General features: G+C 35.6%; 1 protein-coding gene across 3 annotated transcripts in view; it reads left to right on the top strand.

Annotated features, from left to right (window-relative positions):
- Window positions 1–13,550, top strand: part of fab1 (fab1 kinase) — a 72,983-nt gene that overhangs the window by 6,576 nt on the left and 52,857 nt on the right. For 2 of the 3 annotated variants that reach the window (XM_071591708.1, XM_071591706.1), the window contains exons 6-9: window positions 1,135–1,492; window positions 3,066–3,275; window positions 4,448–4,815; window positions 10,492–10,674. In XM_071591708.1, coding sequence (XP_071447809.1) covers window positions 1,135–1,492; window positions 3,066–3,275; window positions 4,448–4,815; window positions 10,492–10,674 — 1,119 coding nt within the window. The remainder of the gene's footprint in view (window positions 1–1,134; window positions 1,493–3,065; window positions 3,276–4,447; window positions 4,816–10,491; window positions 10,675–13,550) is intronic. The other variant, XM_071591707.1, reaches the window with a different exon arrangement.

Below are 13,550 nucleotides of genomic sequence, written 5' to 3'. Positions count from 1 at the left end.
GATGTGCTCTTTTTTTTGAAGTGGTATTAATTTATTGGCTAGATTTTTAATAGGTATGTTGTACGAGGTCTATCCAACAAATAAGCAAACTGGTGCAATGTGGCAGCCATGACGCGAACTATAGCCATGCCCACTAGCGGCGCTAGTTACCTGAGACCCAATGAGCCGATCAAAAATCAAAGTCATGATCCTAGTTTTCTTCGGTGTCAAAGGTGTTGTTCATCATTCATATGTGCTTGGCAGATCGTCAAGCTGTGCATATGGTGCCAGTTATATTAGTTAATGTTATTTTTATTTTTAATATTTGTCGAAAATGGAAATTGACAAAATCACAGAGCGACAAATCAACTTTAAGTTTTTGGTGAAGTGCGGTAAAAGTTATCAAGAAATTACTGAAATGTTGACAGCTGTTGACGGTGATAATGCTCTGAAAAAAACATCCATTTTCAAGTGTATTAAATTAAACCAAAAAATCGAGAAAAAGCCGATCGAAAATCAAAGTCCTTCTCCTAGTGTTCTTCGATGTTAAAGGTGTTGTTCATCATGAATTTGTTCCTGAAGGACAAATAGTAAATGCTAAGTTCTACCTTACAGTTCTCAAGCATTTGAGAGATCGTGTGCAACCAAATTTGACTCAAGGTGATGGATGGATCCTTCATCATGACAATTCACCTGCGCATTCAGCATTGATTGGTCGCCAGTTTCTGGGAAAAAATTCAATCACCATCCTTGATCAACCCTCTTATTTGCCAGATCTTGCCCCCTGCGACTTTTTTACTGGTCCCAAAATGCACAAATTTGATGAGGGAACTCCACTGGGAAGATGTGGACACTATAAAGTAGGAAACAACAGGGGAACTAAAAAGCCTAACAGCTGAGGACTTCCAAGGGTGCTTTAAAAAGCAGAAAAGAAGATGGAATAGGTGCATAGCCACGAATGGAGAGTACTTTGAAGGGGACAAAATCGATGTAGACTAAATTTTGCAAAATAAAGTTTCCATGGCCTCAGATCGCGTATTTATTGGACAGACCTCGCATAAAAGTAGTTTTGCATCTCATTATGTCTTTACAAAAAATCTCTATGTGAACTTTATTTGTGTGGTATTTTGCAACTGTGTGCATTTGATATTTCAGGGGACCTTCGTGTTTGTACGTACTGTTGCAAAGTTGTCCTGACGTATTTACAGTCATCAGATTCTGGATCAGATCTATCTGCCGATTTAAGAGCTGTTCAAGAAGACTTGCAAACTAAATTAGGGTTGGGTGAAGGACCAAATGTTGCTACTGTCCTTGAGCTTCCTACTCCAGGAGCAGGTCCCTCTGAAGGAATTCGAGGGAATAACAATTTTACCAATGCTTCTGCTCCGCCATCTCTAGGGGGATCCCATACAGGTTCTCATCATCACAGCCACCATCATCACCATCTTGGAACTGGTAGCACTCGAAGGAAGACCTCAGTTGGTTATCAAGAGGAGAGGTATCCTGGAGTGAGGTGAATTTCTGTTTAATGATTTTTATCCAGAGTTAATTCTGTGCTGTTGGCTCTTTTAAAAGTTTAGATCACCCTCATTACTGCCTGTGATGAGGATGTTTAGTCCACTCAGTTAGGACATTCATGGGTATGGCATTCATGTTTCTTGTCCAGATCTTTCGCTAGGTGTAGTAAGCTGAAGACTTACTGGGCCGAATAATTTTACAGATAAATGTCAATCTCTTTTATCATTTGAAATCCCTTAATTGAAATGAATGAATTTTACTAAAGGCTGTCTAATTTGGTTTATATCTTTGTGCATTGATTGTGTCACAAAGTTCATAAATGTCACATTTGTGGCACTTATGAACATTTGTGAATGGACTAGTTGATGGTAAAAATTCTATTCTGTGGAAATGCAAAGTCATTTGATTCTTCCTTGTGCATTGCTGTACTTTACATTTAATGCCAAAACCCCATCAAGGTCACAAATTTTACAAAAATACATGTTGCATATTTTGAAGTTATGACATAGTATTGGTACAACATAGTAATATTTATTAAGGTGTTTAAAATAACTGGTACTAAAGGAAAACATGTACTGAAATAAAACTGTGAACTTAGCTGTTTGCATCCAATGCTAGGAAGGAACATGAACACTATGTCCAAGTAATGCTGGGAAGTAATGGATGAAAGTTGAAAATGGGTGACTTCTGGTTATTCTGAACTGTCTTTTCCTATCCTAAATTTTATTTTCATTTTCTTAGAAATTGTCTTTCTGCAGTTGATTAGTAATCCTATCCAAAGATCTGCCATATTGATAGCTTTTAAGATAAGCATCACAATATGATGAATGACTGATCGTAGCACTTTTCCTCTTAATAAAATTTTTTATTTTACGAACGGGTGTCGATGTATTACATCATTGATGATGTAATACACCGAAACCTGGTTGTAAAATTAAAAAAATTATCAAGTGAAAAAGTGCTACGATCAGTTATTCATCATGTTCGACTTCCACCTCATCACGTCTGAAGCTACTCAATTTGATCACAATATGATGTAATGCACACATCCCATTCGATAGTTGATGCATCAATTTATTTCACAGGCTTCCATTTGACAACATAAAGGAGACTGATTAATAAAGAAAAATATCTACAATTCTGTTGAATAAAACTTTAAATAAGGAAATTGGTGGAGGTGGAAAATTATTAAAATAATATAATCGTCTACTGTTCAAACCAAAATGTTGAAAATATTTTTTTCTCTCACATACATATCAACCCAGATCCCTTGATGTCCTGACATAAAGAGATCTGGTTCGAATCCCGGTCAAGGCGAATGATTTTTACACTCTGAAATAGTTGCATTGAAATGTATATTGGCGGATGACTCTGTTAAAAGTTGCTGTTGTGGCATCTCCCGCGGTTTCTTAGAATTTATGCAAAAAATTGTTTCATTGAACAAGTGTTTTGCTTCACGAGAAAGATTACAGAACTGATTACATTTGTTGTATGAGGTTTCACTATAGTTTTTATTTTGGTCAAATAGATTCAACCTGGAAGTTAGGACCTTATTCTTTACTTTTCAGGAATCCAGAAGATAACATGTCTAGAGGGATAGTATCTCATGTAAATGGAAAGTCAAAACCCCACCATGCAGGGATGCGACATGTATTTGATGAAATGTGGAGGGGCATTAATCTTGGATGTCATGGATACCATCTCAGAACTTATCAGTCATGTACTGCGGGAAGTGACATTGTTGATTGGTTGCTATCACATGGTGTGGTCTCATCAAGGTAGGTCAAAGATAAATTAGCATGATTTGTATAAGGTTAATGTTTTTGTGAAAAACTAATAGAGCCAATGCGTTTGTCTGGATTTTATTAATTTGGTTGTGTGGTGGAGCATTAAACTCATGCAATGATGAATTCTTCTCAAGATTTCTACCAGGCTAAGTTCTGCATTATCACCGACATGTCAAATTACTCATCCATTGTTTCCAACCTTGAAGATGATGAATGAGTCACCTCTTGAAATGTTGGCAGAAATGTGGAAATTAACCTGGTGGAAATCCCTAGAAGAATTCACCATTAACATATGCTGGGAAAACATAGTTTATAACTTTTTTGCTAACTAAAGGTGTTGCAGGGAAAGTAATTGGCCTACCTGCCCTAAACATGTGGAAAGTAACTGGCCTCCCTCATAATGTTAGTGAGATACTGCTTTAAATTTATATATAGCCATTTATTATTGGATTTGGGTTGACATATGTATAAAAGAACTGTGTTGCATCCTAATTTAATAACTGTATGGTTGTAAAATGTATTATTGATAGATTCAATTATCAATTCAGTTCAGTGAAACAATGTTCCTTTTTCAATTGAACACTTTTGCCTCATATCTTTTGTATGGTACAGGTTAGGGGTTGATGACTGTAGATGTAACTTTATTAAGCAAATGTTTAAGCTTTCAAGCTACAGTTTGATTTATATTGGTACATTATAAGTTTCAGCAATTTTTGTCTTTTGAAAACTTTTTTGCAATTGTGGAAATTGTGGGTGATGTTCCTAAACTTTTGAAGTTAAGTTGCAATTTTTTTACTTAGATAAAGGAGAAATTATTTGGAGAAACTTGATGTGTGTTTCTGCAAGTTTTTGTTGGTTAAAAGGTAATTTAAATCCATTAATGTGCATTTATTTAGGTATTTTATCATTTTGATATACTATTTGTGCTGAATTATTATTACATATAGTACATTAGTGAAGTATAAAGGATCTTCTGAATTTATTTCTGAAAGTTTACATTTTGATTTTAATTAACTACTTAAAAGATTTAAAAAAATTACAGAAAGTTAATATATTTGAATGGAATGACTGTATGTATATGCATTGTGTGCAGGTATTTTTCTTCAAGAATTACTTTTAAAAAGGAGTTAACCAATAAGTAAATCATTTTCATGTTCCATTAGAACTCAAGCTGTGGCCACTGCACAATCATTTATGGAAGCTGGTCTTCTTGAATGCATTTCTCATCCAGAAGAGAGGACATTTTTGGATGAGTATGCCCTGTACAGACCTCGAAATGCTCCATCCCTCCTGGCACCTTCCTCATTATCAACATCGTCTCCCTCATCGTCGTCTTCATCATCTTCATCTTCTTCAAACCACCAGCCAGGAGATGCTGCTCTTAATGTATGTCCTTCATCATCATCATCATCTGTTCCGTCATCATCTCCATCAGGGTCTGAGTTATCACCAGGACAGGTTTGCTCTGGAGAAAGCCAAGAACCAAACTGGGTGAAGCAGTTAGATCAGAAAGGAGATTGGAGTATAGAAGGTAAGATATGTGCAGTTGTAACTTAACCTTTTGTTTTTTGACGTTTTGTTTAAAATAAGACTAAATGATACAGACAAATGAAGCTTTTAAAGTTAATCCTGCCTGGTCACTGGGAGTAAAACCTTAATAAATATGGAAAATTATTGTATGTTGGAAAAACCTAAATGCAAGATTTGTTGTAAGCATCATGCCAAGGAGATACTGAAAATGAATAATGGCTATGTCAGTTTGTGAAAGACATGGTGAAATGTTTGTCACTTGGGAAGAGAATTCAGCTACTGACTGAATTGCATAAGTCCTGTGTTTAAATCTGATTGATACCCCTGGATATACCTATGTTAACCCAAGCAGTGTGATTTTATGAGTATCCAAATCTTTCGGGAAACCACAGGTGGCATAGGAAAGGAGACTGGGCCCTTACCCCATGTGTGTGAAAATCCAATGCTATAGTACTTAGTACCTACTAGGCGAGTTCTGCCCTTTCTTACCAAAGCCAAACTTTGATCAACAATTAGTGAGAGAAAGAGGCATATGCTTTGGCAAAAAGTAGATGCCATTTTGTGAGTGAATTGCATGATTACCATGATTTTTCATTAAAGAACCCAGAGCTCAGGCTGTGAGAATCATATCTCCAATTGCAGTTTAATTTTTTTTCAATAATTTGTAAATTAGACTATTTTAGTCCAAAAACCTCTGGAAATATGTACTTTATTGATTTTGGTATGTGTATGAAAATTTATGCTTATGACTGGCTCGCCATCTAATCAAATGTTTAATGGTCTTCTTAAATCCATTCCAGGATTGTATCAATTTTACTTTGGAATATTGGGGAGTATGTATTATCAACTGTTTAGATTTTACTAGCAGTATTGAAGAGTGACATCATGATTTTTTTTCAATTTTCAGAAAGGCCAATCATATAAATGTTATGCTATCTAATCAGTCTTCTCAACACCACTTGCACAAATCAGCTACTCTGAGATCTACGATTAATAGATTGATTGATATCCCAATGTTAGTGGCAAATATCCAAAAAGAGCTAAATGTAATACACTAAGCTAACCAATATGGTTGCAATGCCCAAGGCATCGCTAAGTTAGTTACTTTAATGTTCCCACTTAATGAAAGCTCATAAAAAATATGTTAACCTCTCTTTCTTTTAATGTTTCTGAGCCAAATCGCTGATGTTAATTGCCTCTTGTGAACTGTTTTTCCTGTGACCTGCAGAAAGTCATCCCAGCCCATAACATTCATGTGTCATTTTATTTTGAGATAATGACTGACAAGTTATTATTTAATAAAAAGACAGGTACATAACTGTTAAGTGGACCAAGTGATGATAGTCATGTGCGATATATCAGTCAAACTAGCTAAAAAAAACAACAGTTAGAGTAGAAGAATGTAGATTGTGTGTTATTAATAAGAATGAAACATTTGTTTGTGAAGTATTTGTGCATTCATGTTGCTTTTTGTTGTATGGACAAAGGCACATACTATATTTCTTTGAGCAGATTTGGATTGTTATTAGCCCAGGTAACTCTAATCATTGTAATTATATTGATTTTTACACCAATTAACTCTTCTTAACCTGACTTTACTGCCTATCCAATGACCATCAAGATAGGATGCCTGACCTTCACCTATCTAGGTTCCTCCCTCCCTTCCTTTCATTTCTTAGTCTTTCTTGTCCTCTTCCTGTTTGGATTTATATACCCACCCTTTTTTCCTTTGTTCTGTTTCCCAAAGTTCTTCTCCCCCTTCCTTTGCTTTGGATATATATGAGTGAAAGTATTCTTCAGCTTATTAATGGACTTTGATGCTGAAAATGGTAAGTGTGTTTAAAAATGCTAGTGTGGAAATTTTATTACTGTATTTTATCTTAAATCATAGAGAAAATTTAGTGTTTGGTTCCACATATTCTTAATTTTTGATTTTTGTCAATGCTTGAGTATTTATGATTTTCAATGTGTATGAGTTTCATGTCCTTTTCTTATTAATTAACTAATTTTGAGCTTCTACATGTTTTCTTCTCTCAACCCATACTACTCATTTTCCATGCCTAACATATATTTAAAATTAGCCAATAATGACATTATCCTTTTCATCTTCTGCAGCATAGATGTTCTCTTTCTAAGTGTTATTTGGTGGACATTCCTTGATCCATAGCTAACTTCTGTTCAAATTCAGTTAGAGATTTTATTTAATCAGGGGGATCACTTGGTTCTTTCCTTTGTCTTTTCACTCCCCATACACATGAATTCACTATGATAGGGTACTCTTATGTATTTGTCTAATGAAACCAGATTCTGGTGAAGATGTCTGGGCCAGAAAATAGAGACCATAACTGAATTCTCTACGAAGGGGATTGGTAGAAACTGATGACCCATAATCAGTATCTTCTACTAGCATAATGCTCACTATGAGATCAGAAGGTAGGTATCCACCTGCTGTGTAGACCACCATAAATGTTTTTTAGAGTGAGAATTCCATAATTGTGTACGAAAGCTGAGAGTGGCATATGAAATAATGTCAATTGAGCTGAGAAAGGGTCAGAGGAACTGATTCTAATCTCTTGCACAAAAAACCCATAGCATAGAAAAAAAATTCTACTCTTCTTATCCATCAGTAAACCAAACACCTCCTTGGCCTCTTAATTCCTCATGAACTCAGATATAGACATTGGGCAGTGCTTGAATAATTGGAGGGATCCGGGTGGTGCAGTGGCTAATGTACTGGCTTCTCATCCAGAGGACCCAGGTTCGTATCCTGGAGGTGGCAGATCTTTTTCAGTGGTATCACAATTTCTCCTTGAGGTGTTTTGGGGAGAGCACTTAAAGTGAGTACACTGTCAATTGGATGGGATATTAAGCTGTGGACCCCTTGTTGCCTTTCTTTAAGAGTAAGCTAATACTGATGCCAGGTTTCTCTCCATCCTTCCTCCATTCCCATCCATCCCTAATAGGACAACTTACCTCAGCTGTCACATGCCTCCTCTAAAGCCACTACTACTTGAATAATCGGAGGATTGCAGTAATTCAAAATTCCTCTTCAATGGTTGAGCACAGGATGTATATTAATAGCAAGAATTGGTATTTAAAATACTGTTACAAGTGACTCTTAAGACCAGATGGGATAGTTGGTAAAAGGGCGATTCAAAAAGTAAGGTCCCCTATTTTTTCCTTGAGAAATCAAATTAATTCTCAACTTTGTGTACTTTGTTGGAAAGGTTGAGCATTTAGCTATTTTTCTTCATAGTCGCCTTGATGATCAATCACTTTTTGCATTTTTCTAGTGGCTTTTTAAAACCTGTGTCGTACCTTTCTCCAGCCGCGTTGCGAAGCCAACTGACGACTGCTTCAGTTGGCTTCATGACGTGGCGGGAGAAAGGTAGGACGCTGGGATTAAAAAGCTGGTTACAAGGATTCAAAAAGTGATTGATTGTCAAGGCAACTATGTAGAAAAATAGCTAACTGCTCAGCTTTTCCACGATGTACACGAAGTTGGTAATACATTTAATTTTTCATGAAAAAAATAGGAGACCTTACTTTTCGAATGGGCCTCGTATATTATCTGACTGTAATTTATGTCGAACATTCAATTGTAATCAGGCACAATCATACTACCTTGATCAAAAAGTTCCCGGAATAACCACCGTGTGGCGCTCCCATCGTTCCGATTTGAGTTCTGTTTTTTTTTGTTAAATTGGTACATCTGTTGTTGATATTCCCTTTAAATCTTAGTGTCATAACTTGACATTTGCAAAAGTTACGTAGCCAAGAGTACATCTATCTCTGTGTGTGTTGGCGATTTTTTACAATTTCAGAAATGGATTTAAATTTGCAACAACGAACTTGTATTAAATTTTGCGTAAAAAACGGATTTAGTGGCGCACGGACGTTGGAAATGTTGGAAAAGTGTTTCGGCAACGATTCTCTAAAAAAAACGGTCGTTTACCAGTGGCACGAGCGGTTCAGAAGTGGTCGTGAGTCAATCGAAGATGATGAACGCAGTGGCAGACCATCGACATCGAAAGTCGGTGAAAAAATTGATAAAGTGAAAGAAATGTTGGTCAATAACCGCAAATTAACCATCAGAGAAATAGCGGAGGACTTGAACATTGCCTATGGATCCGCCCAAGACATTGTGGTTAATGATTTGGGTTTCCGTCGTGTAGCAGCAAAGTTGGTGCCAAAAGACCTCAATTTCATGCAAAAAAGAGACCGTGTTGACGTCGCAAAAGACATGATTTGCGAGGCTGAATCCGATCCCACATTCATCAAAAGGATCATTACTGGAGACGAGACGTGGGTTTATGAGTACGACACGATATCCAGACATCAGGCAAGTGAATGGCGTTCACCAAATGAGCCGAGACCAAAAAAACCACGTCGTTTTCAGTCAAAAAAGAAGGCAATGCTGACGGTTTTCATGGATTACAACGGTGTAGTGCATCATGAATTTTTGCCGGAAGGCCAGACAGTAAACAAAGAGTATTATTTGGGCGTTATGAGACGTTTGCGTGAAGCAATTCGCCGAAAGAGACCAGAAATGTGGGCAGAAAACTCGTGGATTTTGCACCATGATAACGCACCGTCGCACAGTGCTATCATTATTCGTAATTTTTTGACGAAAAATGCAACAAATACCATCCAACAGCCACCGAATTCACCTGATTTGGCTCCCTGTGACTTCTTTCTGTTCAATCGAGTTAAAAAACCATTACGGGGAACGCGTTTTAGCAGCCGAGAGGAAGTAATGGAAAAATCGCAGGAAGCACTGATGGACATACCGAAAACCGAATATAAAAAATGTTTCGAGGATTGGATCAAGCGCTGGCATAAGTGTGTTGCAGTCGATGGGGATTACTTTGAAGGGGACAATATAGATTTAGATGAATAAACTTGTATTTTTAATTTTCTGAATAAATTCCGGGAAATTTTTGATCAAGGTAGTATTTCTCTCCCTTGTTTGATGGCTTTAGCTTACTAATATCCCCAGAAGAAATTACTCAGAATTTAATAATTTTTCAGAATGATATTTTAACTTATAATTCATATCTATGCTCTTTTAGTGGTAGATTTAGATTCCAATGGGATATGCATAGGGGGCCTGCTACAATGAAGTCCTCTATATGTGATCCATGTAGTAATAAGTCATGTCTGGCAAGAAGAGTTTGTGGGCTGTAAATATACTAGGTAAATGAAAAAATTTCAACTAATGGTGAAAAAATGTCAAAATGAGTTTCTAGCTACTAATTAATCTTATTTTGGGAGGGTCAGAGGAATTATTTTATTTTAAATTTGGTTGTGGGAGGCAGATTTAGTTTTGTTGGCTATTATCTTTGACTCTGAAGTTTTTCTAATAAGCCATAGTTTGGTGGTGAATGCCTTCCCAGTAGCTTCGTTTTATTTGTGGCCTTAGTGTGCCGTATAGGAATAGGTTATACCACTGTTGACTTAATCGTTTAGTCTAGTGGAATGGCTGTTTAGTGTTCTTCTCGGTCATCCTGTGTGAAGTTTAAGTTGCAATATCTAGTAGCATGGATTGGTCAGTTCTTTTCAGATAAAAACTTTGATTAAAGGAATTCCTAAATTAAGAACATTTTTGGAAAGTCTTTGCAAAATATTGAATCAGTATATCTAATTACTCTATTTGTGATTTCATGTCCATTTATAGATTCCACCAATCCTGTGACTGAAGAAGATCAGTGTAAGCTTCCAAATTCAAGTTCAACATTCTATTTGGATCTCAATGTTCAGGAAAGCAAAGTAACATTATCGCGGCCAAAGCGAGAGGAAATTGAAGAAAATAATGGTAAAGAAGTGGCTGTTAATAAAAAAAGAGTCAATCATAATTCAGGTTTGTTGGGAAGCTATTGATATATATTTGATCTCTTTATAGTACATAGTATTTCATTTGAATTATATATTTTTTTTCATTTAAAATGAACTTCCTTTTGAAGTTAAGTACACAAGCAAAAGTATCTGATCCATTTAAATTATTATGCCTCTTTTAGTCAAAATTTGCAACATACTTTGGCAAAAGAGATCATTTATGTAGCAAAGATGGTGAGGAGCTTTAACTTGGTGCTTACTGGGAAATTTACCTATCTGATCTGCATTCTATTAACTCTCTTCCTTAATAAATGCTTTTCCATTGTCTTCACACTTTTCCTATTGGGCTGAGATGTAAATTGTTTTGGGTGGAATCGTGTGTTTTATTTAGGCAACTTTTCCAATAAAAAGCTCTTGGCCGCTTTTTATTGAATTAAAACAAACTCCTACTTTTCGTTCAATTCCAAAATTTTATCACGTTAAATGTTAAAGTCGACATTTCATTCTGTGGATTAATTTTTCTGATTGAATAATTTTAGGCTCTGAAAACCCTCTGCTGTTATCTTGTTAATGCAACTTTTTGAAATAGATGAGCCATTCACTGATGCTAATGTTACTAGAAAATGCTTCTAACCTAACGTAGATGTATTAAAAATACTCAAATATTAGAGTTTAAATATTTTCTTTGGATATGCGGTGAACCCTCATTATTACATTCTTGCATAAGGTGAATATGATGATAATGTGAATGCCAGTTATGATCCCTGCACAAATATGTGGCATCATATTTGCTTAATGCTTATTTTGGTTCATGAAACCTTTGTGGTTCCTTAATTCAGTTTACTCATGTAATGAACAACCCATACTTGCTTTCAAGGGATACAGAGTTCCATGGCATGATTATGACTTAAGCAGTTTGAAATTCGGGAGAAGAGCACCAGGGATATTTCAGTCCCAAAGAGTCACATGATTTTGGCCCGCTTCCACATACCATGGTGTGGAAACTAGTTTTCAGCTTCCCATTTCTATTACTTGTACTTAGCGTTACCTCGCCCCCTCTTTCTACTGCACTTCTTGATAAATCTCATGCTTGGAGAATAATGCTTTTCGCAAGTACAGGGACTAACATAATTATGAGTGTATGAGAACCAAATACGGGCTCACTCCTTATATTCCCTGTATTATACTATGATCAATCTTAAGAGTAATTTTATGTTTGAAGGAAGATAAATTGATCATTTGATTTAGAGAAGTGCATTTGGGCATATGCCCATAAAAATCTCATGCCATTGATCAGTTGAAAGTGCTTTGTGAAGAATAAGCGCAGAACTTAAGATCTTAGTACCCATATTTTCTCTAGCAAATTCACCATCACAAATAGTTTTGACTCTTAACTTCGTTCTCCTAGAGAATCATTGGTGAGGATTTACTGTGCATTGGCGTAGGAGTTTTATTAATGTTAATACAGTACTCTTATTTGCCTAGATTTATGTTCTATTTTAAGAAGTATAAGGATCAAGTATTGTTGAGCAGTTTTTGTTTACATAGAGAAACCTCCAATCAATGAAATTCAAAAGATTGGATTTTTTACCTCTTGTTTAAAGAAATAAAATTAATCAGAGATTAGTAGGTTGTTGATCTGTCCATGGGCTGGGTCCTAACAAAATATTGATAATTGAACTTTTTTACCAAATTAACTCCAAAATTCAACATTTGGCTTGGAATTGAAACCTTAAAATCTTTTTAAACTATTTTATTTTATGCATAAGCTTGAATATATCTACAAAATTGGCTCCTGATAATTTCATGAAATATGAGGGCATTTACCCTAGTCCAGTTAACAATGGTAGGGGGCTTAATGTAAAGGGATGTAAAAGGGTTACGAGTGATTGATTTGGTAGTGAGGACTAGGAATTAGGAAGTATGTGGGAGTCAGAGTTCAATCCCTCTGACTCCCATTTACAGGAATTGTTTTGTGTTTTAGCAACAGAAGACCATTCTCATGAAAAATTATTAAGTTCGTCAAATCATGTTATGCTCTAATTCATTAATTTTTCCATTTAGGGCTTTCATGGGTATTTTTCCAACTGTTAAAATTTCATCAATCTAAACTTAAAGAAACACTACTCCTTTCAGGCATCTCAGTACCTTAATTTTCAAAGCTGATTCACACAAAATTACATGTTGCCATTTTCTTTTTTTATTTATGTAAAAGACACTTAACAATTTTTGCCTTGCTTTTCTGTTGCTTGTTGTCTGACGAATTTTGATGCTTGTTTCTTCTTGAAGATCCTCTTGAAACTAATCAAATTTTATTAAATAAAATTTGTAATTTCATTTCTTTTGAATTATCATTAATTACTGCAAAGAAATAATAGCAATGCATTCCCATATATATGTATGAACTAACTTCTTCTTGGTGGCTGGTGGTCTAACATGTCTGCTGTTACATGTAATTCTATCCTGGTTTGCTGTGCTACTATATTTGACATTATTTTGCATTGAGTTAATTTTTTAGTGATAGTATTGTAGTATCACAAATTTTTGTAATTTATATCTAGTCCATATTTTCTTAATATTTCAGTTATCTGTGTTTTTCGATTATCCATGTATCACCATGCATCCATTAGCACAGATAATCAAGAGTTTACTAGATGTACTTACCTGTAGACTACAGTGGAAGGGCTTATGATCACTTTGACCTCTAGAGCAGGACTGTTTGAAGTAATAATTTTGCCCTATGAGAGCCGTATTATACATGTTTTTTTCAATAACTTAGAAAATCCTAAAGATGGCACTCATAGCATTTAAAAAAGTTTGCTTTCAGTAAGCCTCATCTCTCACTAGGCTGCTGTTAACATTTCAGCTATATCAATCTCGTGGTTCCATTTTCATAGTTGA

This window comes from Hetaerina americana, unplaced genomic scaffold (assembly GCF_022747635.1).
Source record: "Hetaerina americana unplaced genomic scaffold, ioHetAmer1.1.p SCAF_5, whole genome shotgun sequence".
NCBI classification, from domain to species: Eukaryota; Metazoa; Arthropoda; class Insecta; order Odonata; family Calopterygidae; genus Hetaerina; species Hetaerina americana.
Note: the sequence above shows the minus strand (reverse complement) of the source record. Positions and strands in the feature narration are given on the sequence as shown.